This window comes from Carassius carassius, chromosome 4 (genome assembly GCF_963082965.1).
Source record: "Carassius carassius chromosome 4, fCarCar2.1, whole genome shotgun sequence".
NCBI classification, from domain to species: domain Eukaryota; kingdom Metazoa; phylum Chordata; class Actinopteri; order Cypriniformes; family Cyprinidae; genus Carassius; species Carassius carassius.
The window spans coordinates 42,575,938-42,603,773 of record NC_081758.1 but is presented as its reverse complement, the minus strand read 5'-3'; the positions used below and the strand labels follow the sequence as shown (position 1 = coordinate 42,603,773).

The window sequence follows — 27,836 nt, the reverse complement described above, 5'->3', positions numbered from 1 at the left end:
ATGTTTACTAAGTTTTAATGACTGATAATCCACAAATAATTTGACTACTGAAAAGAACAGCTAAATGACAAATATGAATGGAATATGTCATTTCTTATAGTTATTAGTTTGGAATAAATGTAAACATGATTGAAAAGCACCAAGTGAATAAGAAATGTACTTTGTTTTAATAAACAGACAATTATTTTGTTGTGTTTTTCTACTTGATGTTGTAAGAAATTTTCATTTATTTAATTTTATTTAAAAGATGTGTCAACATAAAGTGACAAAGGGTATGGGTTTTACTTACACACACACACACACACACATTAAAACAATCAGTAAGGACTTATTATTCAACTCATTAGTTGTGTCCTTTCTGCCCAACAGCTGCACCTATCTGCTCCAGCAGTTTCTCTCTGTTGTTTGAGATGTTTTTTCCAGCGACCTCCATAAGATCAGTGATCATCTCAGTGCTGTAAGGACCTTGTAAGGTGATATATTTGTTCCTCCACATCTCAATGTCAACTGAGGAAAGAGTAAAACATTTAAATGAGAGCATAATTGATTTTTTTATAGATTTTTTCAAAGTCTGAACTTGCCTCCACAGTTGACCACATTAAACAGAGGCATGTGAATCACGGTTGGAGCGTTTGTGCCTTTGAACACATAGAAGTCCTTTGGGTTCTTCAGGTCTTCACTGGGAATGTTGACTTCAGGGAAAGGGATGTTTCGTTTCTTGCAAATCTCAGCAGCTTCTCTCACTGTCTGCAGTGGTAAGGTTTGACAGTATCACTTCATTTAACAAACATTTGAGTTGATATTGAAGTTCATATTCACTGAAATCATAAATCTGAGATTAATGGAAATGCTCTCTCCAGGTATTATTGATAAATATTTTTAAAAATGAAATCATATACACTTGTTTTACTGGTTTTCTTTCTTTTCTTTTTTTTTCTTATTAATAAAATTCTACACAGTACTTGTAATTATCTGTCAATGTTTTGTAAGGTTAGTGTGACCTCTGGTAGTCACGATGAATGTCATGAGGAAAAAGCAGCACAATTATTCCTGTTGTATTCTACTGAAGAAAGAAAGTCATACAGGTTTGAAGCGGCGTAAGGGAGAATAAATGATCATTTATGTGTTATATGTTATATGTTAATGTGTTATATATTTATATATAATACCATAAAAGGATCGCCTTCACTGAAATCCAGGGAAATGATGAGATCAATGTTTCTTTCTTTTCTCAGCACTGAGAAGTAGGGTGAGTTCAGCAGCAGTCCGGTGTCTTCATAATCTCTTATCTCACTTTCCAGAAGAGTAGAAGGCAAGGTTTCATCTGTTGGATCACAGCATGAAATGAGTGTATTTTTCACATTGAATTACAAATTTAAAAACAGGTCTGTTCTCACCACTGATGTTTTGTAGAAAGCCATATTTCCTGCCCCAGATCCACCGAGCCATGCATTTCTGAATGCTTGTCAAAAGATCTGTAAAACAATTGCATAATGGTTCTCTTGATGTTTCACTGTCCTTACAAAAAATTAATTTATTCAAGTGTACTATTTGTATACTTCTTTAGAATAAAAATAGGAAAGGATGCTTTTAGTTTACTTTTTATGACCTTCACAGAAATGGGGTTTATGTACTCCTCAGAAATATACTTAAAATGACATTTAAGTATACTTGACTTATACTTACAAAAAGTCTAAATATATTTGAGCTATAATTGTGCTCCTATAATTCGTGTTTTCATTGTTATACAGTAAAGGGGGCGAGTACACATCCTCTGTATAGAATTTCCAAAAAAACAAGTGAAGAAAAAGAAACAATACACACTAACACATGTAATCTAACATTATCTTCTGACATGAAACAGCATCAAAACTGTAACATTATGGAATAAAATGTAAAGAGGTAATAATTACAGTCAAGCTTTGGGTTGTTGATAAACTCCATGTAGGTTTTGATTATCATTCTGAATCCAATTCATATTTTTTTTCAGCTTTTTGTTCAAAATTTAATTTTTTTATTTTTTATTAAATTTCTCCACATTTAAGTGTTAAAATGTTTTTGTTTACAAGCAGATACTCTGTTCTTTCTTTGGATGTTTTTTATGTTCAGATAATCATATAACAAACTATATACAAATTAAAACCTAAACAGGGGACATAGTAGTATACCTAAAGTACTGTACGATGTAAAGTTTACTTAAAGAAAACTTATAAGTATACTTTCAGTATAAAACTACTAAACTAGTAGTTTACTGAGTCTATACTTCAAAGTGTACAAAGTATTTAATTAGTAAACTATCAATATATCTATTAGTTCACTTTTAGTATAATTGCAGTACAAACTACAAACATAGCGGTAAACTAGTTGTGTACTGTTAAGTTTGCTACTGTTATACTTAAAGTATACTTAAAAGTATACTTTTATATACTAGAAAGTGGGCCAATTTAGTCCCAAGGAGTATTGAAACAGTACACTTAAAAGTATACTTGCTACATTAAGTATACTTAAAAATATACTTTACTTAATAAAATTTACATTTATGAGATGCTTTTATCCAAATTGACATGCACTGCATTCAAACTTGAAGTCTACGACTTTTTGGTAAGGGTAGTTTTCTACAGCTTTATGCTTTAAAGCACCTACATAACAGGTTGTCTAAAGAAAATGATCTTTTGTGGCATCAATCTGTTTTGAAAATCTTAGAGTTAATGCTTCTCTATTTACACATTAATCTTATTAGAGAATCAGAAATGAAATACATTATACAAATCAAATAAATTGTAAAGATGTCAACTTACCGAAAGGCCACAAACTGAAACAGTGACTCAAATTCTTACACACATCTTCAGTGTGTTCATTCATATAGCATTCTGCAGCTTTTTTATCTTCAAGATTCAGTTTTTCTATAGGAAAAATGAGCTGATGTTTGCCTCCACTGAGCTCTGTAAAAGAGAGAAACATGTACATTATCGAGTTCTTGTTATTTGGCAAAGTATGATTTCAGTTTGTGTATCTTGTGTTAATAAGTTTTTTGGGAGAAAAAGAAAAACTGATGTTTTTGCACTGGTGTTTATCTTACACAGTTTTGCAGTTTTGTCAATTAGGTTGAATTTTATTTTTTACTGGTTATATTCTTTTCTTTAAAGCCATGACAGCTTGAAACATTTTAAATATAGGTAGATGTGAAATACTGCCTTTTTATTTTAAATGGTATTGTAAAGAATTAAAACTCCATAATCATCGGGAAGAAGGAGGCGGGAACCGGCGGACAATCAAACAGAAACTTTAATAATCAAAATAAACACAAAACAGCGCAATAGACCCTCGCGGATGACTGTCGCGCACAAATAAAAAGCACCGCTCACGGTGAACTGCGGTAACCTGGGGGTAAGACAGACGAGGCGAGAGAAAAGGAGATGGAAGGAGGAGCGACAGAGACGAAAGAGGGGAGAGAGAGAGAAAAAAAAAATTCCGGTTCTCAGACGCACTGCTGCTCGGCCCTCCACCAGCTGGGTGATCTCCTCCGCGGTGCCTGGCGGTGGCACTGGACTGCCCTCGGCGGACGGCACGACACTCCTCCACCGCCCGGTGGACGACGACGGCTCCTCCGGTTTTGGGCAGCCAGCAGGAGTCCCCTGTTCCCTGCTCCACCCCATTCCGGCGGATGGCAGCAGGCTCCGGCCCCCTGGTGAACGGCGCCGACTCCTCCGCTCCCTCACGGACGGCAGCCGCCCCTCCACATCATGGGCGGCCGGCAGCGAGCTCGCCGTCCCCGGTCACTCACTCCAGCCCACCGCCTCAAGCTTCCATGGCGGCACACTTCAGCAGCGCGTCCCTCCTTCTCTCGGGTTTTCGGCACCAAATGTAATGAATTACAGAAGAAACAGTCGAGCTACAGAGAAGGACAGCAGCTTGTGAGTGTTTTGCCTTGTTTTCTCATCAGACTAGTGTGTGATCGTCATTGCTAGGAATGTTTTTGGTTTAAATTGTGTGTGTCTTACCCTGGTTAATACGTGGTGAAAGTGGCGCTTGGTTTTGCATTTGCCTATCGCGGGACTGCCTGGTTTCGATCTGCTAAATAGTGAGGTGTGGCCAAAGCCAGTGAAAGTACTTAATTAGCTGTTTAGAAAGCACTTGTCAGAAGAAACAGTCGAGCTACAGAGAAGGACAGCAGCTTGTGAGTGTTTTGCCTTGTTTTCTCATCAGACTAGTGTGTGATCGCCATTGCTAGGAAAGTTTTTGGTTTAAATTGTGTGTGTCTTACCCTGGTTAATACGTGGTGAAAGTGGCGCTTGGTTTTGCGTTTGCCTATCGCGGGACTGCCTGGTTTCGATCTGCTAAATAGTGAGGCGTGGCCAAAGCCAGTGAAAGTACTTAATTAGCTGTTTAGAAAGCACTTGTCAGAAGAAACAGTCGAGCTATAGAGAAGGACAGCAGCTTGTGAGTGTTTTGCCTTGTTTTCTCATCAGACTAGTGTGTGATCGTCATTGCTAGGAAAGTTTTTGGTTTAAATTGTGTGTGTCTTACCCTGGTTAATACGTGGTGAAAGTGGCGCTTGGTTTTGCGTTTGCCTATCGCGGGACTGCCTGGTTTCGATCTACTAAATAGTGAGGCGTGGCCAGCTGACTTCAATCACAGGTAATCAGGCTAATACAAAAGCGCTAAGTTTCACCGCGGCAGCGGTCGCGGCAGCCCTCGTGTGAGCCCTCCTCGTGTGAAGACCGACGAGTGTAAAGACAATCGACTCTACCTGCGCGACTCCACAGAGCAAGGACACCGACAGGGCACTTGAGTATTGCTTTTCACCTCTTTCTTTACTTTTTGTATACCTTGTTCTCAAATATCTCTTACACTTTTAGTCACTATGTGCTTTCAGATCTCTACTATCACTACTAACACTCGGAGAGCACGCTCTGTACGTCGCAGGAAGGCCTGTCTGACAAACCTACGGCCTGTCCCTCTGACCTCTACTACTACACTCTCTATTCCAGTTGGTCTCTGGAACTGCCAGTCTGAAGTTAACAAAGCAGACTTCATTTCTTCTCTTGCTACTCATTCCGGTCTCAACCTCATGGCACTGACAGAGACTTGGATCAAACCTGAAGATACTGCCACCCCTGCAGCCCTCTCCACTAATTTCACTTGTTCCCACACTCCTCGTACCACTGGGAGGGGTGGAGGGACAGGTCTCCTTATATCAAAAGAATGGAAATTTGATCTTCAGCCATCACCTACAGGTGCTGGTTCATTTGAATCACATGCCATTACTGTAACCCACCCTGTTAAAATCCACTTTGTGGTCATTTATCGTCCCCCAGGTCAATTGGGAAACTTCTTGGAGGAGTTGGATGTGCTGCTATCAAACTTTCCTGAAGATGGTACTCCTCTGTTACTGCTTGGTGACTTCAACATCCACCTAGATAAAACCCAGGCTGCTGACTTCAAAACTCTGCTCACCTCATTTGATCTCAAGCTAGTGTCTACTACAGCGACTCACAAATCAGGCAACCAACTGGACCTCATCTACACGCGCTGTTGCTCTGTGGACAATTCTTCAGTTGCTCCACTGCACACCTCAGACCATTTCCTCATTACTGCTAACCTAGCACTTACTCCTGAAGTGCCTCACACTCCAACGCAGGTCACCTTTCGACGGAACCTACGCTCACTCTCTCCATCTCGCCTATCTTCTGTGGTTTCATCCTCGCTTCCTGCACTCTCTCAGTTCTCTGCTCTGGACACGAACAGCGCTACGGACACTCTTTGCTCCACTTTAACATCTTACTTGGACAAGATGTTTTGCCCACTGATGTCTAGACCAGCACGCACTGCCCCATCTGACCCCTGGCTGTCTGAGGTTCTCCGTGAACATCGCTCTAAACTCAGGGCTGCAGAGAGGAAATGGCAGAAATCAAGAAACTCTACAGACCTCAGTGTGTATCAGTCTCTCCTCTCTTCCTTCTCTGCAAATGTCTTCACGGCTAAAACATCCTACTACCACAACAAAATTAACAGCTGTTGTGATGCTCGGACACTCTTCAAGACTTTCTCTTCTCTTCTTTATCCGCCGCCACCACCTCCTCCATCGACTCTTACAGCGGACGACTTTGCAGTTTTCTTCACAAATAAAACAAGATCCATCAGCGGCCAATTCTCCACACCGCAGACTGAGGACAACTTCACAATGACCGACGCACACTATTTCTCCTCCTTCTCCCCACTCTCAGAGATGGACGTCTCCAAACTTCTCCTGTCCAATCATCCTACTACTTGTCCACTTGATCCGATCCCCACTCACCTCCTTCAAGCGATCTCTTCTTCAGTCATACCTTCGCTTACTCACGTTATCAACTCCTCTCTTCAGTCTGGAACATTTCCCTCAGCATTCAAGCAGGCTCGGGTAAGCCCACTGCTCAAGAAACCATCTCTAAATCCAGCGCTTCTTGAAAACTACAGACCGGTATCCCTTCTTCCATTCATTGCAAAGACACTTGAGCGAGCTGTGTTCAACCAGTTTTCTATGTTCCTTGTACAGAACAACCTCCTGGACAGCAACCAATCTGGCTTCAAAAGTGGCCACTCAACTGAGACTGCTCTGCTCTCGGTTACTGAAGCCCTGCGACTAGCAAGAGCAGCTTCAAAATCCTCGGTACTCATCTTACTGGACCTTTCTGCTGCTTTTGACACTGTTAATCACCAGATTCTCCTGTCCACCCTCAGAAAGATGGGCATCTCTGGAACAGCACTCCTGTGGGTTAAGTCCAACCTCTCTGACAGATCCTTCAGTGTGTCTTGGAGGGGTGATGTTTCAAAGTCACACCACCTTGCTACTGGGGTTCCTCAAGGCTCAGTACTTGGACCACTTCTCTTCTCAATCTACATGACATCATTAGGATCTGTCATTCAGAAGCATGGCTTTTCTTATCACTGCTACGCTGATGACACCCAACTCTACCTCTCATTCCAACCAGATGACCCGACGGTAGCTGCTCGCATTTCAGCCTGTCTGAGTGACATCTCTAGCTGGATGAATGACCATGACCTTCAGCTTAACCTAACGAAGACAGAACTCCTGGTGATTCCAGCTAACCCATTGCTTCATCACAACTTCTCTATACAGCTGGGCTCATCAACCATTACTCCTTCGAGGACAGCTAGAAACCTAGCAGTTGTGATGGATCATCAGTTAAGCTTCACAGACCACATTGCTACAACTACCCGGTACTGCAGGTTTGCCTTATACAACATTAGGAAGATTAGACCCTTCCTGTCAGAGCAAGCAACCCAACTTCTTGTCCAACCTCTTGTTCTCTCCAGACTGGACTATTGTAATGCTCTCCTGACGGGCCTTCCTGCATGTACTGTCAAGCCTCTGCAATTGATCCAGAATGCAGCAGCGAGGGTTGTCTTCAATGAGCCAAAAAAAGCTCATGTTACTCCTCTCCTCATCAGGTTACACTGGCTACCAGTAGCTGCTCGCATCAAATTCAAGGTACTGATGCTAGCCTACAAGACGACCACTGGCACGGCACCAACTTACCTAAACTCATTGGTTAAATCTTATGTGCCCTCCAGAAGTTTGTGCTCTGCAAGTGATCGACGCCTTGTGGTACCATCCCAAATTAGTTCAAAATCACTCTCACGGACCTTTTCCTGGACTGTGCCCAGCTGGTGGAATGACCTCCCAATCTCAATTCGTACAGCTGAGTCTTTACTCATTTTCAAGAAACAGCTAAAGACTCATCTTTTTTGCCTGCACTTAACCAACTAACACTAGCACTTTTCCTTTTCTTGTCTTTTAATTAAAAAAAAAAACCTACCTACACATTCTATACTAGACTAACTGAGACTTGTCATGGCAATTGTATACTGTTGTTGCTCTCTTGTTGACCTGACTGCTTTTATTGTTCTCATTTGTAAGTCGCTTTGGATAAAAGCGTCTGCTAAAATGATTAAATGTAAATTAAAACTCCATAATCATCGGGAAGAAGGAGACGGGAACCGGCGGACAATCAAACAGAAACTTTAATAATCAAAATAAACACAAAACAGCGCAATAGCCCCTCGCGGACGACTGTCGCGCACAAATAAAAAGCAAACACAAACTAAAACCCAGGCCTGGTCCTCTCTCGTCCTTCACTGTCGTCGCTCCAATTTTATATCTTTCCATCTCCTCCGTGGGACTCGAGACCGGTGGGTTGAGCAGGTGTCGCTCATCTCCAATCACTCCACCGGCCTCGCTCCTGTTACCACGGCCCTCGGCCCCGCCCCACTCGTCACATACCCCCATCGCCCCTCGCAGGCCGGGGGGTACCCACAAGACTGCGCTCTACCCCCCCCCCCCCCTCCGGGGGGACTGCTCATTGTGACCTGCGGGAACCTGGGGGTAGGACAGACGAGGCGAGAGAAAAGGAGATGGAAGGAGGAGCCACAGAGACGAGAGAGGGGAGAAAAAAAAAAAAAATTCTGGTTCCCAGACGCAATGCTGCTCGGCCCTCCACCAGCTGGGTGATCTCCTCCGCGGTGCCTGGCGGTGGCACTGGACGGCCCTCGGCGGACAGCACGACACTCCTCCGCCGCCCGGTGGACGGCGATGGCTCCTCCGGTTTTTGGGCAGCCGGCAGGAGTCCCCCGTTCCCTGCTCCTCCCCGTTCCGGCGGATGGCAGCAGGCTCCGGCCCTCTGGCGAACGGCGCCGACTCCTCCGCTCCCTCACACACGCCTGCTCGATGGCACTGCGGATTCACCATAGCGGCGAGGGATCTTCAGCAGCGCGTCCTTCCTTCTCCCGGGTTTTCGGCACCAAATGTAATGAATTAAAACTCCATAATCATCGGGAAGAAGGAGGCGGGAACCTGTTCCCACGGCCCTCGGCCCCGCCCCACTCATCACAGGTATGTTCTGCCTTATTTTCTTTCATTCTGCCTTTCAACTGTCAAAATGATCTGGGTGATCTAGGACATTATGAACCACTGAACAGTTTGTACATCTGTCTCTCACAGTTTGATTTAAATGGCATCAAATTATCCTCTCAATGTTCAATAGACCCATATTTTTTTCTGGACAATTACCATTATTAGGAAATAACAGACGGATATATTCACTGCAGTAAGTGTGATAACCGGACTCTAAAATGAACTAAAAAATAACTAGTCTCCTTAATATGAATTTTAACACACACTTACCGTTCAGCATTGTTCTGATGGATTGATCAAGATCTGAAGGATCTTTGCCATTCAAAACATCGAGATTCATGTTAGCAAGATCCATGAGAACCTGGAAACCCTTTTCTGCAGATGGAGCTTTAGGATCTTTTGAAGAAAACACACAATGAACAAACATGAACACACTGCTGAATGTCTTGAATGTAAGTGCTTTACACCCCCAAAATCATCATGCTATCATGTTAGATATCAGAAGTTTCCCACAAGCAAACATACACACATTGTGCTTAAGCCATTTAAGATGCTTTGATTTGAAGCTAAAATGAATTTGATGACATTCTCATAATCTATTCGGTAACACTTTACAATAAGATGCATGAGCAATACATTTGTTAAAGTATTTATTAAGTTAATAATGTTAGTAAAAATACAACAGTTCATTGTTAGCTCAGGTCCATTAAATAGTATTAACAGATACAACTTTTGATTTTAATAATGTATTAGTAATTGGTTAAATTAACATGGGCTAAGATTGATAAAAGATTTAGAAGTATTTTTCATTTGAAAATGAAACTAAATTGTGAAGCTTCTTTCTTTTCAGATTCTTACAGCTTTATCATAATTGGCTGTATGTTATCTTATTGGGAGAAAACCAGTAGTTCTATGTGAAATCAGACATTTGAGCTCCCCCATATAGTCAAAATGGCATAATCAATAACACCCTGTGAAAATATTCGACTGTTAGATTGGTAGTCGAATCAGACTCCTCGAATCAATGCATCGATTCATCAACTATTCAGGGTCACCCCTATAACAGATACATCTTTTGATTTTAATAATGTATTAGTAATTGGTTAAATTAACGTGGTTTACAATTAATAAAAGATTTACAAGTATTTTTCATTTGAAAATGGAACTAAATTGTGAAGTGTTACTAGAGTATATGTTTATATTGTTACGGGTTAGCTGGTGTGTAAGGAAGGTGCCCGAGGAAGACGATATACCAAAAGGTACTTTTAATGATCGAGGGAGAATAAGGGCACATCCAACATAATACATAAACTTAACTCAGGATACAACATTACAACAATAATCACGGACGAGGAAGAACTAAACAGACAGGGTATTTAAGCACAAGGGAGGTAATCAGGGAAATGGAGACAGGTGGGGATTAATCAATTAACAAAACAAGAAAAGGAAGATGACCAAATAAGGAAACAGAAAATCACTGAATGTAACATATAGCAAGTGAATTGGAATAAATTATGGATTATTAACAGAGCTGGGCGGATTAATTTTAGCACAAAATTAATTTGACACAAATTGTAGTGAGTAACGTAATTCATTGCAATACACACTTTAGGTAATATAATCAGAATACTTTTAGATTACTTGTGATCTTTTGACCAATGACATTGATTTAAATAGAATATTAGCGTACCATATTGACATAAAAATACAAACGTAAAAAAATACATTCCATTCATTGTTATTAACAACATAAAGTGAATTTACCCTTTAACGCTGCTGGCGGGACACCTCCCACATAAAATAATAATAATAATCAGATTACTAAGCAACCCCTAAAGGGTATAACACAAAATAGCTATCATTTTAAAGCTTAGAAGGCTTATAGAAATACATTCATTTTTAATTAATGTAATTATTTCTCTCTCAACTCTTAACATGCACTGAGCAGTCCCTCTAAACCAGAGTGTACTGTGGGCAGGCAGGTTGGACTTGCAAAAATATTACTAAACATTTTTCAAACCACTAACTTGATCAACAACAAAAAAGGTGCATTGAACATTTAGCAAGCATAATGTAAAACCTAAAGTGTTATTTATTTTATTTTATTTTATTTTTTAAATATTCAGGTATCATTTTAAAGCATAGAAATGTAGCTTTCAGATGCATCCAACCATTTTAACCAGCTCCTAACCAGTGATGCCTAGTTCCTCTAAACTGGAGTGTACCACCAGCAGGCGCTCCCTACCGAAGAAATAATCAGTAATCATATTTTTCAAAATGAATGCCTTGATCAACACAAAATAGGTGTCATTTGAAAGCTTGGAGTCTGACCTTTACAGTGCATTGTACTGTCACTTTAATGAACTCCTAAGTAGAGTTATTTGCGGATAAATAGAAAAATATGTTGTCATAATTTACTTTTATTTTTTGGCATGTATTCTATTAATATGTCGGAAACATTATACAGCTCAGATAGTCATGTGTCATATGTCATTTGAAATGTCCCATCGAGTAGAACAAGTATAATCGTTTGGGGCTTTGACTAAACATGAGTCAGGCATTATTTCAAATTCAAAACTAGAATTTCTGTCAACTGTCAAGGGCTAAGAGAAAGGCTACATTGGTTCCAAATGCTGTAACTTCATGATATCACCACAAAATTTAATTCACATACAGCACACATGTTGGGGAACATTTTTTCTCAACATGAGAATATTCAAATGCAAAGAGGTTGTCCCCCTAAAAATATAGAATGGTTTCTATGAAACGATACCTACCTTCCTCCTTGCTACGGTCTTGGAATTATGTATCATTATTTTTTGTGTATGGCACTCCGAAAAATGAAACATAAACATCAGTGAGGCAAAAATGTCCTCATTGCTTAAAGGGTTAAACATTACATTATGTAAAACTTTCCCAAACCGGGGTTTGTGAAGGAACTACAGGGTGCTTATGAGTTTAATGAAAAGCTAATAATTAGATCATAAAAATGTTACATTAAATAAATCATTTTAAAATCAAAAAAAATAATTAAAAATAACTTACAAAGAAAATTTAATATTTGATTTGTTTACCTGCATGTCATGTGACCATAACCAACATCAGAGAACCGTGAACATGCAAATGTGATAATTTATTATGAAAATATTCATTTTAAAATCTCAGGTACTTAAAGTAAATATATTAGGGTGAAAGAGGTTCAGATGACAACAAAGTCATATTTTAAAATGTGATATAATCAATTTACAAGTACTTAGTTTTAGGAATCTGATTACATAATCCAGATTACATGTAATCAGTTACTACCCAGCTCTGATTATTAACAGTATTAAATACCAGATTAAAAATTATCATCTTTATAGCTCATCTTTTATTTTTTTCAGCTTAATAGAGTTTGACATTTCATTTGGCAGCGGGAAGCACGAACAGTACGTAGAATCTAAAGATAAAACTTATCCATAAATAAATGCAGAAATACTTTACCTTTCCTTGTTTCCTTGTTTCTCGGCCATTTAGAAGATAATTTTTTAAAGAAATCTGGGGAAAAAGTAATATATAATCAGGTTTCACATGAAATGAAATGACTGAATACTTTCGGCAGAAGTGAATCTTCAAATGCAGCTTCACCGTTTATTTTTTGCCAGAGGAATTTCTTAATTTCATCTTCATCAGCTAAAGCGCTGCCACACAGAGCTGCAGGAAATACATTAATGTATAAAAGTGTTTACAATAAATAAATTAGAAACATGATTTTAAAACAGAATATGCAATATAACAATCTATTGCATGTCATTTGAACCCTTAAATTATTCCGAATATTTTTTTTCTTAAAATCACTCTGTAAATATCACTGTTCTGTTAAATTTATACATTTTTTAGCATTTCTAACTGTCCAGTAACAAAGTTTGTTACCTTGCAGGTACAGCATGTCCATTTCATCCTGAGGTTTTGTCTTTGTGCCACTGTCAAACTGGCTGCCGAAGCTGGAGGTTTTCACAAATGCCCCACTGAGAGAATAACCTGCTTCAAGTGGACTGATCTCAAACCAGGGGTCTGCAGACAGAAAACACCACCATATAACAGCTGACACGAGCACAATAACTCACTTTAATTCTTTCAGACACAGACCTTCCTCGTCCTTGCACTGTTTGGATTGCTTGTCGATCACTGTGTAGATGGGAAACGGGTCTTCTTTGTGCTGGTCCCACTGATCTGACAGTTTGCATTTGTCAATCTGAAGAAAAAGAAACATCTTTGAGAAACTTACAGAATGGAGTCCATAAGAGTGAGATTTTGTAAAGAGAATGAATACAAATGAATCACCAATTTTGCTTAAATTCAGTTCAATTCAGACTAGCCTTTAAATCTCAGATTTTCAATCTGGTTCCAGGCTTTGGACCTTGTTGCATGTACAGTATGTTTGCTATAGCAGCGGATGGTGAATAGTTATGAATAATTACAGACCTCTTTCACATATGTTGTGATGGCCATCACTGCCCAGACGTCAGTCAAGCTGAAGTGGTCTTTCCCATAGTAATATTTCTTTAGTTTGTCAAATTTGTCTTCCCAGCTGACTCCTGGACCGCTGAGTCTCCTGATGATTTTGTCCTTCACAGTTTCTAGTTTGGTGGACCAGTCTGGTTCTTGGTATAAGGAGGCCATGCACCTTGAGAGAAGAACATACTGCCCTCAGTTTTAACATTCAACCCAATTCAATCTCTGTGTTTGTGGTTTCTCAGGGTTTGTACCAGGTGGACCCAGAGACTCCGCTCAGATAAAAAATGCAGTCCAGAAGACCCGCTTTATCAAGCTGAACCAGGGATCCCAGCAAACCCACCATGGCTCTTTGTCCTCCTCCAGAACCCAGTAATGCAATGTTTGGCACCGCATCCTGAAATGCACACAGTTTCACTTGGGAAACACTTGATGTTTACAGTCTCTGCACTGGCTACCTATTAAATTCCGTATCAGTTACATAATATTATTACTTACCTATAAGGCCCAAAATGGTTTAGCTCCTGCGTACCTAACTAGTCTTCTACCATGCTAAAATTAATCACGCTCCCTAAGGTCACTAAAGGAGGTAGAGCTTTTTCACATTTGGCTCCCAAACTCTGGAATAGCCTTCCTGATAATGTTCGGGGTTCAGACACACTCTCTCTGTTTAAATCTAGATTAAAAACACATCTCTTTCACCAAGCATTCAAATAATGCATCTTATTTTTTTTCTGATCAAAAGTACATTATTATTCTTTAGCTTGGGTTAAACTAATTAATTTTACTTGGTTGGAACAGCAGCTATGCTAATTATGTCTCTATTTGCTTCTCTTTCTTGCCATGGGATTGACATCCTATGGTAACTAGGATTTACACAAGCTCCAGTCTGTGTCCAGAACACCTCTCAAGAGATGATGCCCTCTTAGAGACCTCAGATGATGCCAACCCTGAAACAAACAGAACTACCAAATTTTGCTAAAAGTTTGATTGCATCATAAAATTGCTTTTGATAGTGTTCTTCGACTGTTTGATTACATCTTTAATTGATTTTCCCAGACATTTCTGCCATATGCAAATAAACTGAAGGTCACCACTGATAAGCTACTACTAAATATTGTAGAAAAATTTCTGTAAAGTTCCTTTGCAACGATTTGTATTGTGAAAAGCGTTATACAAATAAACTTAAATTTAATTGAATGTTCATCAGCAATAACGCCATTAATCATTTTAAGAAAAAACAGTCAGGTTTTACAATAGGTTAAAGATAATAATAATTAACAACAGACTCAGCCCAAACAATGAAATTCAACTGGCATTTATTTTTTAGATCCAGATCCGTTTTCAAACCGGCAAATCCACGTTACAGTCATATCTGTTTCAGTGCTCTAACATAGATCCAGCCCGGGCCCGGTTTCAGTAGGTGGGAACATTAATCTCAAAGCAGATTTGGGCCATATCTGTGGAAACGAGCATGTCCCTCCGTGGTCCCTGTCTGCTGGCCCCCTCCTGGGAGTCCGTCCTCCACCGGAACCTCCTCCCAAGTTCCCACCCACGCCTCCCTCTGTTGTTTCTACGGTGCGAGGACGCACCTACCGGGAGGGGGAAGTAATGTTACATATCTGGACTCAGTTTGTGTGTTTTTGCCCCTGTGACCCAGTTTCTGTCTTCCGTGTCTGGTTTGATTAGTTTCCAGGTGTGTCTCTTCATTTCCCCATGTGTTCCATGTCCCTGTTAATTTAGTCATGCCATCCACCTGTGTTTCCCCAATTATCCCTTCTACTTAATCCTTGTCCTTTTGAGTTCAGTGTTGTCGGGTCTACTAACTAACCACTCACTTGCTACTTACCTGTGTCTTCCTCTGTGATCCATGTTTGGAGAATGCCTATGTTGGATAATAAAGCCTTGTTTCGTTTATCCTTCGGCTCCGTGTTCCTTCCAGCAGCGTAAACGGTAACAGTATAGCCCTCAACTGTAAAATTTTCAAATTGAAAAAAACTTCAAACTTTCAGGCCATGCTTTCTCAAGCTAGCCAACCTAAATTTTGACTTGAGAAAATTTATTAATTTAGTTGATGTTAATGCTGGTTATAATTTAATCTCTTAGGTAGTTTACAGACAAAGCAAATAACACTTTTTCTAACACCATGCTATAATATATTTAAAAATACATTTAAAATATTTTCCTTGTATGGCTCTTCTGCCTTTCTTCAAAATGATTTAATTTTGCTTTAGTATTGTTTGTTCTTTTATGCAAATTAGGTGTCATGAACTGGAGTGCATTGTCTGAACAATACAACCTGAGTTCGCGGGCGTCATGTTCTCTGACCCAGTGCCTCCGGTGCAGTGAGATATTTAAAGACTGTCCACCTGTGTGTGAGGAATCGCAGGAGGAGAGTCCTGTGTGGGTTTTATCCATTCAAAGAATTTGAGGGCTACTGCTTGACTTATTGTTTTATCAGTGATGGAGGTGAATTTCAGATTTTTTTTTCTTGTCATATCTATAGTCTTAATCTATATTTGTATATACAATTATATTTTCTGTTTTGTTCTTTGAAATAAATAAAGAAAAGATCACTGTCAGTTTTTTTTTTTTTTTGGAGGCACCTTGCATAAAATGGGATGCAGACACTGAAAATATACTGTATGTAGTCAACTGAACTTAAAACTACTTTACTGGCTTAAATGTTTCACATGCAGAATTGCCAAAGCAAAAGAAAAATGTCCAAATGTATAGTTAAAAAATAGATAAACAAGAACCATAGCAAAAGAAAGATTAAAATAAGAAAGGCAGTGGTTTACACTTAGAACAAATGTGTCACGTTCGGTGTTATGGAAAACACAGGAGAGAGAACCAATTGCGAGTACGTCTTTAATAAAGGGAAATCCAAAGAGAATACACAGTCCAGGCAGGGTCAAAACCGGTAAATCCAAACATAACATTAAACAAGGCAAGGCAAGGCAAGGCATTGACGGACATGAATTAACATTTAACATTAAACAAGGACTCCGTCACTAAGACTCAGACAGACCAGGTATAAATACACCAAAGGATGATGGGGAAACAGGAGACAGGTGGGGAACAATCAATTAACTAAACAAGGAGGAAGGTGACCAAATAAGGAGACAGGAAGTGATAAATGATAAACACCGGGGGAACTGAGGACACCTAGTGGAAACCCAGGGAACACAACCCAGACACTGTGACAAAATGGCTATAGATTCTATTTATACTATGTTAAAATAGCAGGATTTTCTGCTATTTATATTGCTTATTGCAAATAGTGGCAATTATTTGCACCTCAGTATTGTAGTACATTATAAAACAGTATGCAATAATGAGTGTAAATTATAATTTTATAATTTATAATTTAATTTAAATTATTAAATGGATGCCAGCATATTAGGACAATGAAGCCCTCCATCAAAACTGTTTGATTATTCCCTTCGTTTTAATTTAAAATAAATGTTTTTCTGATGTGATTTGAAATTTGAAAAGGTAGGGAAAAAAAGGCAGATTCGGACCGGATCGATTGCATCAAATTGTGACCAACACACGTTTTACCATCTGCACTATTAGAGCCGACGACTGTACTTTATCTGTTTTAATTTTGACTAGCTCAATAAGAAATATAAGGTACCATTAAAGTGTAATATTACAATATACACAGTGAAGTAAAGTGCAACAGAATGTTAATATATTGTAAGATACTACACAGATATTACAGAATAAACTTTAATTCCGTATAATTTTACCTCAGATGAAACATGGTTAAACATGGTTGTTTTTCCCGTCTTTTTTACACCTTAATGTTCTTTAATACTTTAACATTTTATTAGAGTTTTCTTTTAAGTATACGCATCGTTTTAATGCACGCACGACCCGAAAACAACAAACGTCATCACGCAATGCAAATTACAAGCGCATGCACGGTAAACACATATGTGACGTACATATGTGACGTACATACGTGACGTACGTACGTGACGTCACCGCGCTACAGTCTGCAGCGAAGGGTGTCTCAGCTCCGGCTACAATGTTCTTCCGCAAGACGCAAGCAGTTCTGTTTATTAACCGCTAGAGCGTCAAAAGTTACCGACTGTAGCTTTAACACAATCAAAATGGTATTACATACTGCTTAGTTAACACATTTTCCTTAGTAGTTAACACTAGTGTAGTTACCTGTTAGTTCTACAATAGTTCTTCATTACTTATGCAGTAAGTAAGAAACTTGAAGCTGGCGAGTCAGAGGGCTTGCATTTCCCTTGAAAAATGACATTGCGTAAAACTATTACATCTAAAACCAATTCAAGCACACATTCGAAATAACTGTTGCATAACAATTTCCCTGTGGCAATACAGGTTATTTTCATTCTCATGAGAATTGTCTTTTTTTTAATCGTATTAAATATTATGTATAGTAATTACTTGATTACAATACTTGTACTTCTTGGGGTAATGTTTTATATACATTTTAATTTAGCTTTTTGTGTGATGTTCAGTTATTGTCTATAAATTGTCTAAGAGCGTCATGTAGAATAAAAGGGGGTCAGATGTGAGCCAGATCTGGGCCAACACTATGTTGCTGTTTGGGGTGGCTTATGGACACTTATTCTGACACAAGTCACCCTTCATTTACTTTTTAATTGTAACGTAGAAACATGCATTTTGTGTAAAGCTGCATTAAAATATGTATTGTGAAAAGCACTACACAAATAAATGTGAATTGACTTCTAGATATGTATTCTACTAATTTGTGTGTGAAGGCATATATATATAAATACTGTAGATACAAAAATTAGCTGGTCCAGATCCAGCATGGTACTGGACCAGATCAAGAACAGAGCTGGACCATATCTGGCTCACATTTGGGCCAAATCACCATTATGATTGGGGGCTGGCCCAGTTCTGGTCCAGATGCGGAAAAACAGATCCGTGCCAGTATTGACCAAAAGACACTGGCCCAAGTCCATTGCAGAGATCAGGCCCAGAACTTCTGAAGGGTGTGGGCCAGATGATTTTTGTGTAATCTGGGATTACACCGCTAATAGTAAACATAAAGTATGAGATTTTTTACCTTACTGCAGTGTATCTTGAGTTTCTGCAGGCTTTGAAAAACTGTTTTTCTCCGTTCAAATACAAACTCTTCCTCCTTTGTATGTAGAGAGCGTGCAATTCTCACCTCAACACTGCAGTGGAGACATAGACAGACATTCTGATATTTCATAAAAAATTTTTTATTTAGATTTGCAATCAATTAACTCAGAAATTAATTATGAAAAGATCACAGAATGATCCAGTTTGTAATAGACATTAACTGTGTTTATTGTTAAATTATTTAACCCCCTCGAGACTGTAATAATTTATAGATGTAAGCTTTTCTAAAGATTCAGAATTTTGTATTTATTTATAAAAAGAAATTGCATCTACAACAGTCTAGCCGCAAATTAAAAGGTATAATGTCAATATATATAATGTGATGTTTTTGAGGTATAGAATGTTTTTGGTAATACAGCCATGTAATAATTATTTAACCCCTATTCAAAATGGCTTTTTTTAAGTTGCTTATTTGTACAATATGGTACAAAATTAAAACACAATTAAGCCTTTGGAAATTCTATGACATGCCACGTTTCCACCGCAGGAACTTTACCCAGGAACTAGGGACTTTGGTCTGGTATTTGGTGTGTTTCCACCGCAGGAACCAGGAACTAAATAAAGTTCCGGGTAAAAAAAATGCCCCTCAGAAAGTCCCTGCTGGCGAAGTAGTACTTTTTCAAAGTTTTGGAACTTTCGGGGGCGGGACTTGGGCACTAAACATCCTGATTGGTTGAGTTCACGCAGCATTGGTTGAGTTCAACCACCATTTATTTGGATAATTTTTTAAATATTACTGTTATTGTGTCATGAAATGTAATTTTAAAAGTATTTCAGGCGAGAATGTAGTTGTTTAAAACTCAAACCTGTGGTTTATTTATACAGACAGAGCCTATTTAAAAATGTGTTTCGCCGAACTCGGAGACGGTGAGCTCCATGCGATCAGCGGGAGCTCAGTGCTTATGTATCCGCAGAGAGCAGCCTCACCTCGGCTAGACCTTCTGATGTGTGCCGCTGGCTTTGATGTCTCTTTAGTGGTTAAACATAAAATATAATTCGTTTTGGGTAAATCTAACAGGTTATCTTTAGACTGTATTAAATTTAACTATATGTTAAAATGAAAATAAAAAAGGCAAATTTATATAATATTTTGTTTCATTGTAATGGCTGTATATATACACATATCCCTGAACTAATTACATTTCTGCAGCTGTTATTATGTTTAAATGAAATGTTCCGGGTAATTTTGGTGGAAATGCGGCATAACATAATTGAAAACGAAAGGAGGCAGTGGTATTTGATTTCCCACCTCGTTTTATTGTAAATGTACAGTGAGGAAAATTGCAGTAGCCATTGTCAGCTGACTAAAGTTATCAAGTACGCTGCTTTTTGCAGAATTACTGGATTTGCATCGTCGCAGACACACTCCCGAGTCGAATGCACAAAGTCTGAACTGTATTGAGAAACACACACAGAACTAAGTGACAAGTCTATTTCCCTAATCTTCCCGGTACTTTAGATCGTGGTGGAAACACAGAAAGCAACAGGTCTGGGGGGGAAAAGTTCCTGGTACAAATGTTCTGGGTAATTTTGGTGGAAATGCGGCTTAACATAATTGAATTACAGTAGTTTGAGCTATTGGGCTGATTATACATGAGGCAACCTTTTGAGCAATGTTGCTGTGCAACTTCGGGCAATGTTGCCACCAACATACAACCAGATGAAACACAGGGCCCATGGCCGATCTAAAGCATCCAAATAGAAATCTTTTATTCATTCTCAATGGTAAAGTTCCCGAGTAACATTGCTCAAAAAAAGTTGTTGTCATGCAAAATTGCTCAAAAGGTTAACCCCCTTGTATCATCAGACTTAGACATGCATAAATTTAGTCCATGCATGTGCTAAAGTTGAGTAGCACATATGGCCAAGAGCTCTCACAAAAGCTACAGAGAATAAATGGTTTTTGTTCAGAGAATAATTGGGGCCACAGTGGATACCGCTGGTATGCTCTTTGAAGAGGTACCAGCATGTTCCATGGGCTGCCCAACTTGATCGGAGGTGCTGGAGGAGTGGTGGGCCCCCGAGGGTTGGTTCCCTGAGAGGTTTGCCACCACTTATCACTCTAGTGAAGCCTAGCTCTTTTAGGGAAATTTTCCTTTAGTGCTGAGAGGCGCAGGGGAACTGGCCTCTTGAAGTGCTCATACTGCTCGACACATAGCGACCACTGCTGAAGAACAGTACTGTCAACTCAAGAAGCTTCCAAGAGTGCATTGAACTTGTAGCTCACTCAAAGATACTAGATGGAGCAGAATGATGTAGCCTGATAGTTTGCCTGTCCTGGACCAGGTTAGTTTACCAGCAAAATTGCCAGAGTGACTGATCTTGAGCTATGGTAATTTTGCTTTATGAAACCAAATCAAGTTAAAGTAAGTCAGGCTAACTGAAATAAGCCTGCATTATTTGGTAAACTTGTTTTATAAAACAGCCCCCTGGTGGCCAACTAAGGCACACCAGCAGAACAGACAGAAGCTTCTTAGAGCTTAAAATGTAAAATTTGCACAAAATGTGACTTTTGGTGGTTGATTAATTTTGTACATGAATTTGTAAACCCAATAAGATTTTTTTTTTTCATCAACTTGTTCATCAATGTTCTCAGGTGTGTGTTAATAAACCTTCACTAATAGTTTACTGATGCTTAGTTTGAATGATTTTATAAAACTTTGTTATTGGCAGCAAAATGTCTTGCAGGTAGAGGGGGTTGAATAATTTTGATGGCAACTGTATAATGCTGGAATCTGAGCAGGATTACAGACCTTTCCTGGAGTTTGGATGCAATCATCTGTAAAACAAGCCAACATTTAAGTTACACAGTTCTACCTTAAGAACTTATTGAAACTTATTGAACCACTTAAAAAAAAATAACTAAATAAATAAAGTTGCTAACAGTGGTATTTATTTATTCCTTTACATTACATCTACATTAAGTCATTTAGCAGCAGGGTGACTGTTCTCACCTTCTTACACGCAACGTGCCACGATTGGTCGATTATGTACAATACCTACCTGCATGTTACTGGTCAATTACTTTAGATGTTTTAGGCAATATATATATATAAATGGCACATATGGCCACCCTATTTAGCATCCAAAATAAATAAGCTTTCCATTGATGTATGTTTGTTCAGATAGGACAATATTTGGCAGAGATATTTGAAAATCTGGAATCGGTGGGTACAAAAAGATAAATAAAAAAATATAGAGAGAAAATCGCCTTTAAAGTTGGCCAAATTAAGTTCTAAGCACTGCATATTAATAATGATAATACATTTTTATATATTTACAGTAGGCACATTAAGAGTTTGAATTTGCTGTTGTAAAAGCTTTAAAACATATACTCACCGTTCTTGTGTTGTGTTGTAAATATATAACACCAGCAGCTGCTTTCTCTCAGATCAGGCAGAAGATGTTCTTTTATAAGACTCTAGATTTCACCACGAAGGGTGGAGATGAACGTGGACTTGAGATAAAAAAAAAAGTTATTTGATGTAATTTATTTGTAACTGGAAGAAAGGGTGGAGCGAAAAAGCTTAATGTGAAAACCATTGAAAACTGTTTATAATAAAGTTTATATATTTATAATTGAATATTGATTTAATAATAATTGTATATTTCATATATTAAAATATTACATTTTTAAATAAATGATTATTTTTAAATTTTAATTAATAATACATATTTATATCATATCTTCAGAAATCATTCTAGTATACTGATCTGCTGCTCAAAAAACATTTCTGGCCGATATTTTTGTGGAAACCATGATAGTTTTTCAGTTTTCTTTGAATAGAACCATTTAAAAGTCTTTGCTGCAACTTTTCATCAAATGAATCTGAACAGAGTTTTTTATAACAATAAATCTTAAAATATTTGAAAAGGTTTATAAAACAGAAAAATGACCAATTATAAACACATTACTAAAACCCATAAGACCCTTTTGTGCAGAACAGAAATGAAGATATTTTTAACAGATGAAAAAAATAATAATACACACACAGACTTTATAGGTCCACATCTGATCAAACTTAAGTAAAGTTAGTAAACCCGAAGTCCCTAGATTAACTTGTTCAAGTGTGCTGGACTAGGTTGGAGCAAAACTCTGCATATAAGTGAAGCTTGAGAGACAATGTTGAGATCTCCTGCAATATGCTCTGAACATGAAAGTTCAGAGAAGCAGGATGACTGCTAGATTGATGACGCACAACACTGGCGTCCAGTCCTGGGTATGGAGCACCAACGTTCTGCAGTGTTTCTATTGATACTTGATCAGCAGCTCAGGTCTGCTTAATTTGGTTTGGAGCAAAAATCTGTGATCAGGACTAGATGGCAAACAATACTGAAAGGAGAAAGACAACCAATATAATGATGTTATGATCAAAGTTACACATTTTTGATTTTGAAAATGCACAAAGATGAGAAGAAAGCAATGTGTTTAAAGAGAACTTTCAACCCACTGAAAAATATGAAGCAATATTAAGTTAGACACATTTTATTTATTTTTTTATTCTTATTATTATTCTTTAAATAAATTATAATTACCTTGTGGCTTATCAATGATTTTCAGTCTCTGAAAGAGATAATTATTTATTATGATACTCTTGTAAATTAATGATGTTCATTCCAATTTAATTTAAAAAATAAAAGACATAAATATATGTTGTAGGATCAGATGATCCAATAAATATGAAATTTCCCTCCCCCGATCAATTCTTAGTTGGGAACTGTAACAATGAACCAGGTAAAGTAGAAATTTATTTTGATGATATTCACTATTGATAAGTACTGGAGCCGCAAAGTTAAAAAAAACAAAAGAAGAAAGAGCAAAGCCGAGGAAAACTGGACAAAACATCGGCTGGATCATCATGGGATTATTTTTAGAAAAGGAAAATAATAGGAATATAATAATAGGAATAGGAAACAGGAAGTTCTGAATAAGAAAATTATAAGAATGCTAAAGGAAATTATTGATTTGACTAATTTTAATTTAGAGGTACAGTCTTTAGCAAATGACCTATGAGATTTCAAAATGTACATCCTCTTAATGCTGCAAACAGGTGTTGCTCAACAGTTAAAACTGCCACGTGTGTGTATCTTGTGTATGTTGTACAATCGTTTCGCGATGCATTTTGCAACATATTGTGTTGCAAGATGATAGCCTACTTCTTTCCCACGTTATGTTATTATTTTATCTCAAGAAGTGTTATGTAGTTGAGAAACTGCTCAACTGCTTGTCCAATGACTTTAAGATGTTGTAATTTAGATTAAAGTAGAGATAGATTAGCTTGTTTCTTTGAAAAGATGCTGCAATAATTACAGTATTTCCCACAGACTTGCACTCTGTGCCGGCATATCTATGCAAGTTCCTTCTCTGCTAGCAGGAGGAGCTGTTGGAGTGGTGGAGATCGAGCTTTCCCTGGTTAAACTGTACACAAAACAGCGATCTCACAAACGCTGCTTTATCAGGAATTACATTCAAGTAGAAATAAAATTTACATCCAACATTTTCTGAAGACAGTCGGTTTCCTTTAGAACTAGAGTGAGATAAAAACACCCGCACCGGGTTTTGGTTTTAAAACGTGGAGTGCTCATGTTTATTCAGCGAAGTCAAAACCTTTTAGAAAATCTTTTTGTGGTGGTCAGTTTTGATATTGTGGCAGTGTGATTGTCACAAATAAATCAAAAATGTATGGGAAACATCGAATTCCATTTGAATTTCTGAAAGAGCTCAAAATAAATCAAATATAACAATTTATCATCAGTCAGGTAAAATTGTATCATTCCAATTACATAACGAAACAATTAGAAGCCAATTTAGAATGGATAATGCAATTATGAATCACACTGTAGCTGCGAGGCAACCTGCATAGCATCAACAACTTTTTACCTAAGTATCTCAAAGAACACTTACAGCAAACTTAACTAGCCTATGTGCACATGTAGTAGCACAAACAACTATACAGTGTGCTCTGTGGGCACAATGTGTTTACCACAATTCTGGACCAGAGACTCTCACAAACTGGGTTTTTCTGACTACACATTCCCCAAAGTAATTTTTTGTGTCTTCCCTTATATACTCAGACCAGAAACAAAGAAATCTTCAAATCAGTTTTACAAGTTTAAAGATTTTTGATTCTTGTGGCCCTAAAATGGGACACACCACTTCCTCAGCAGAACACAATTCAACAAAGATTTTCAATATTTCTCATAATACAAGTGACTACTGAATAGCTGACACATATAGGTGATTTAGCAACATATAAAGCCATGCAAATCATTTATCTAAATATTAGCCTGAACTGTTAAGATACAGTAGCATTTTTCTTTCCAAAATGGCAGCTATGGGGCTAAGTGAGCCAAAGGCTGTGGGGTAAATTGTTTCAGCATTTTAACTTACCCCACCATAAGGCACTTAAGTTAAGTTAAATCTCTGAATTATAAACTGGTGTTTTTATTTGATATTAGTGGTTTAGTTTATCAATTAAACATATTATTTGCAGTTTATTTGATGGGGATAAGTGCAGTTTATTTGATAGGGATAAGTGACAAGTGCACCAAATCCTTCTCTGATAAGAACAAGAAAATGCTTTTCATCCCATTATAATCATATATATTTTTTCCACCTGTAGTCCCTAATGGTCCCTAAACATACCTGCAATTATAGAATCACCCATAGGCTATATCCGGTTTTCACCCACCTGTTTGTGTTCACTTAAGTCGTATTTATGTGAGATACTCCACATGATGGAGGTTTTGACAGCTGTGTGTGCGTTTGACAATAAAGGCGAATGGGGGACACACTCCGAAGATAGCAAGTGTAGTGGAAAATGCCAGGTACACAGAGCGACAGAGAGAGGTGGAGGTTCCGGATTTAAATGCAAGCTTGTCTGGAAGACACTGCATTAGCTGCCTTTACATGGACCCTACAAATCCGATTGTAATAGGACTAGAAGCAAAATCAGAATAAAAAAGTCACATGTAAGGGGTGGTTTATTCCTTTTTTAATCCGAGTGTGAGAACATGTAAAATCAAGTCAGTTCCCCTGTATAGATTTTAAAATCTATACAATGTTTGATAGGTAGCCAGTGCAGTGTTGACAGAACCGGGCTAATATGGTCATACTTCCTGGTTCTAGTAAGAACTCTAGCTGCTGCATTTTGGACTAGCTGGAGTTTGTTTATTAAGCTTGCAGAACAACCACCCAGTAATGCATTATAATAATCTAACCTTGAGGTCATGAACACATTAATTAACATTTCTGCATTTGACATTGAGAGCATAGGTCATAATTTACATATATTTTTTAAATGGAAAAATACAGTTTTACTAACGCTAGAAATTTGGTTTTTAAAGGAAATATTACTATCAAATAACACAAATAGGTTCCTAACTGATGACGAAGAACTGACAGCGCAGCCATTAAGTCTTTGACAGCATTCTAGTTTATTACATGCAGAGTTGGTATGTTTCTCCAGGCCTCTAAGAAATATAGAGCTGAGTATCATCAGTATAACAGTGAAAGCTAAACCATGTTTCCTGATGTTATCTCCAAAGGGTAACATGTAAAGCGTGAAAAGAAACGGCCATAGTACTGAGCCTTGAGGTACTCCATACTCGATCGATATAATACCTCTTCATTCACAATTCACAATGAATTGATGGCGGTCATATAAGTATGATTTAAACCATGCTAATGAACTTCCATTAATGCCAGCAAATTTTTCTAATATATTCAAGAGTATGTTGTGGTCAATAGTGTAAAACGCAGCACTAAGATCCAATAGAACCAATAGAGAGATAAAACCACAATCAGATGATAAGAGCAGGTCATTTGTAAGGAGAGCAGTCTCAGTACTATGATACGGTCTAAACCCTGACTGGAAATCCTCACAGATACCATTTTTCTCTAAGAAGGAATATAATTGTGAGGATACTACCTTTTCTAGTATCTTGGACAGAAAAGAGAGATTAGAGATCGGTCTGTAATTAACTAGTTCTTTGGGGTCTGGTTGTGTTTTTTTGATGGCACTCTTAATAACAGCCAGTTCGAAGGTTTTGGGGACATGTCCTAATGACAAAGAAAAATTAATAATAGTCAGAAGAGGATCTATGACTTCTGGAAGCATCTCTTTTAGGAGCTTAGATGGAATAGGGTCTAACATTCATGTTGTTGGCTTAGATGATTTAACAATTCTTCCTCCCCTATAGTAGAGAATTACTGGAACTATAGTGCACTGTCTGATGGGATACTGTAGCTGACGGCTGAATGGTTACAATTTTATCTTTAATAGTATCGATCTTTAGTTAAATATTATCGACTTTCAGCTGTGAGTCCCATAATGGGGGGTTCTGGCTAACAGGTTAAATACTCTCATCAACAAACGACTGGTTTAGGGTGAGGGAAGGGTCACATTTACTACTTTTTTTTTTAAGCAGCACTGCACAATAGTTAATGTGCAGGTCGTAGCTAAAGATAAATATTATGTAGTAGATACATATTATGTGTGCTTTTTAAAACAGCATACAACAACAGCGGGAAACTGCACATTCAAGCAGTGTGCACATGTCAAAAGAGTAAATTCAATCAGAAGCTTTTGACATATAAACGCATATATCAACCTGATCACTTGATTTAGTGTTCATGTAAACACTATGTTTGGATTCGTCGATCAGAATGAATTCCTTCCGATGGAAGCAAAAAGTGTCTCGCACCTATTGTTGCAACATCGGTCCCAGAAAGAGTCTTCTCAAAACACTTCTTCTACTTGCTCAGATCATCCAGTCGTACAGAAATTTGGAAAACAAGACAAAATACGTTTTTTTTAAATAAGTCACTTAAAGATGACTAAGAGCTGAAATACGGCACTGTCCGGGAAAAAACGGGACATCAGGTCACCCTACTTTTATATAAAAGAGCCAATCAATCATCGCTAAAGTCGCACACTTAGGCCTACACATGTCAAAGTCAAAGTCACCTTTATTTATATAGCGCTTTAAACAAAATACATTGCGTCAAAGCAACTGAACAACATTCATTAGGAAAACAGTGTCAATAATGAAAAAATGATAGTTAAAGGCAGTTCATCATTGGATTCAGTTATGTCATCTCTGTTCAGTTAAATAGTGTCTGTGCATTTATGTGCAATCAAGTCAACGATATCGCTGTAGATGAAGTGTCCCCAACTAAGCAAGCCAGAGGCGACAGCGGCAAGGAACCGAAACTCCATCGGTGACAGAATGGAGAAAAAAACCTTGGGAGAATCCAGGCTCAGTTGGG

General features: G+C 38.1%; 1 protein-coding gene across 1 annotated transcript; it reads right to left on the bottom strand.

Moving 5' to 3' along the window:
- Window positions 1-23,313, bottom strand: LOC132136092 (cytosolic phospholipase A2 zeta-like). Its single transcript, XM_059547219.1, has 15 exons — window positions 23,102-23,313; window positions 21,905-22,022; window positions 21,319-21,344; window positions 18,486-18,597; window positions 13,663-13,805; window positions 13,379-13,580; window positions 13,043-13,148; window positions 12,827-12,997; window positions 12,542-12,607; window positions 12,398-12,451; window positions 9,185-9,310; window positions 2,799-2,942; window positions 1,398-1,475; window positions 1,170-1,324; window positions 1-747 (listed from the first exon to the last, which is right to left on the bottom strand). The coding sequence occupies exons 3-15, from the start codon at window positions 21,342-21,344 to the stop codon at window positions 565-567; spliced, it is 1,566 nt and encodes a 521-aa protein (XP_059403202.1). The 5' UTR covers window positions 21,905-22,022; window positions 23,102-23,313; the 3' UTR covers window positions 1-564.
- Window positions 23,314-27,836: the final 4,523 nt, after the last annotated feature.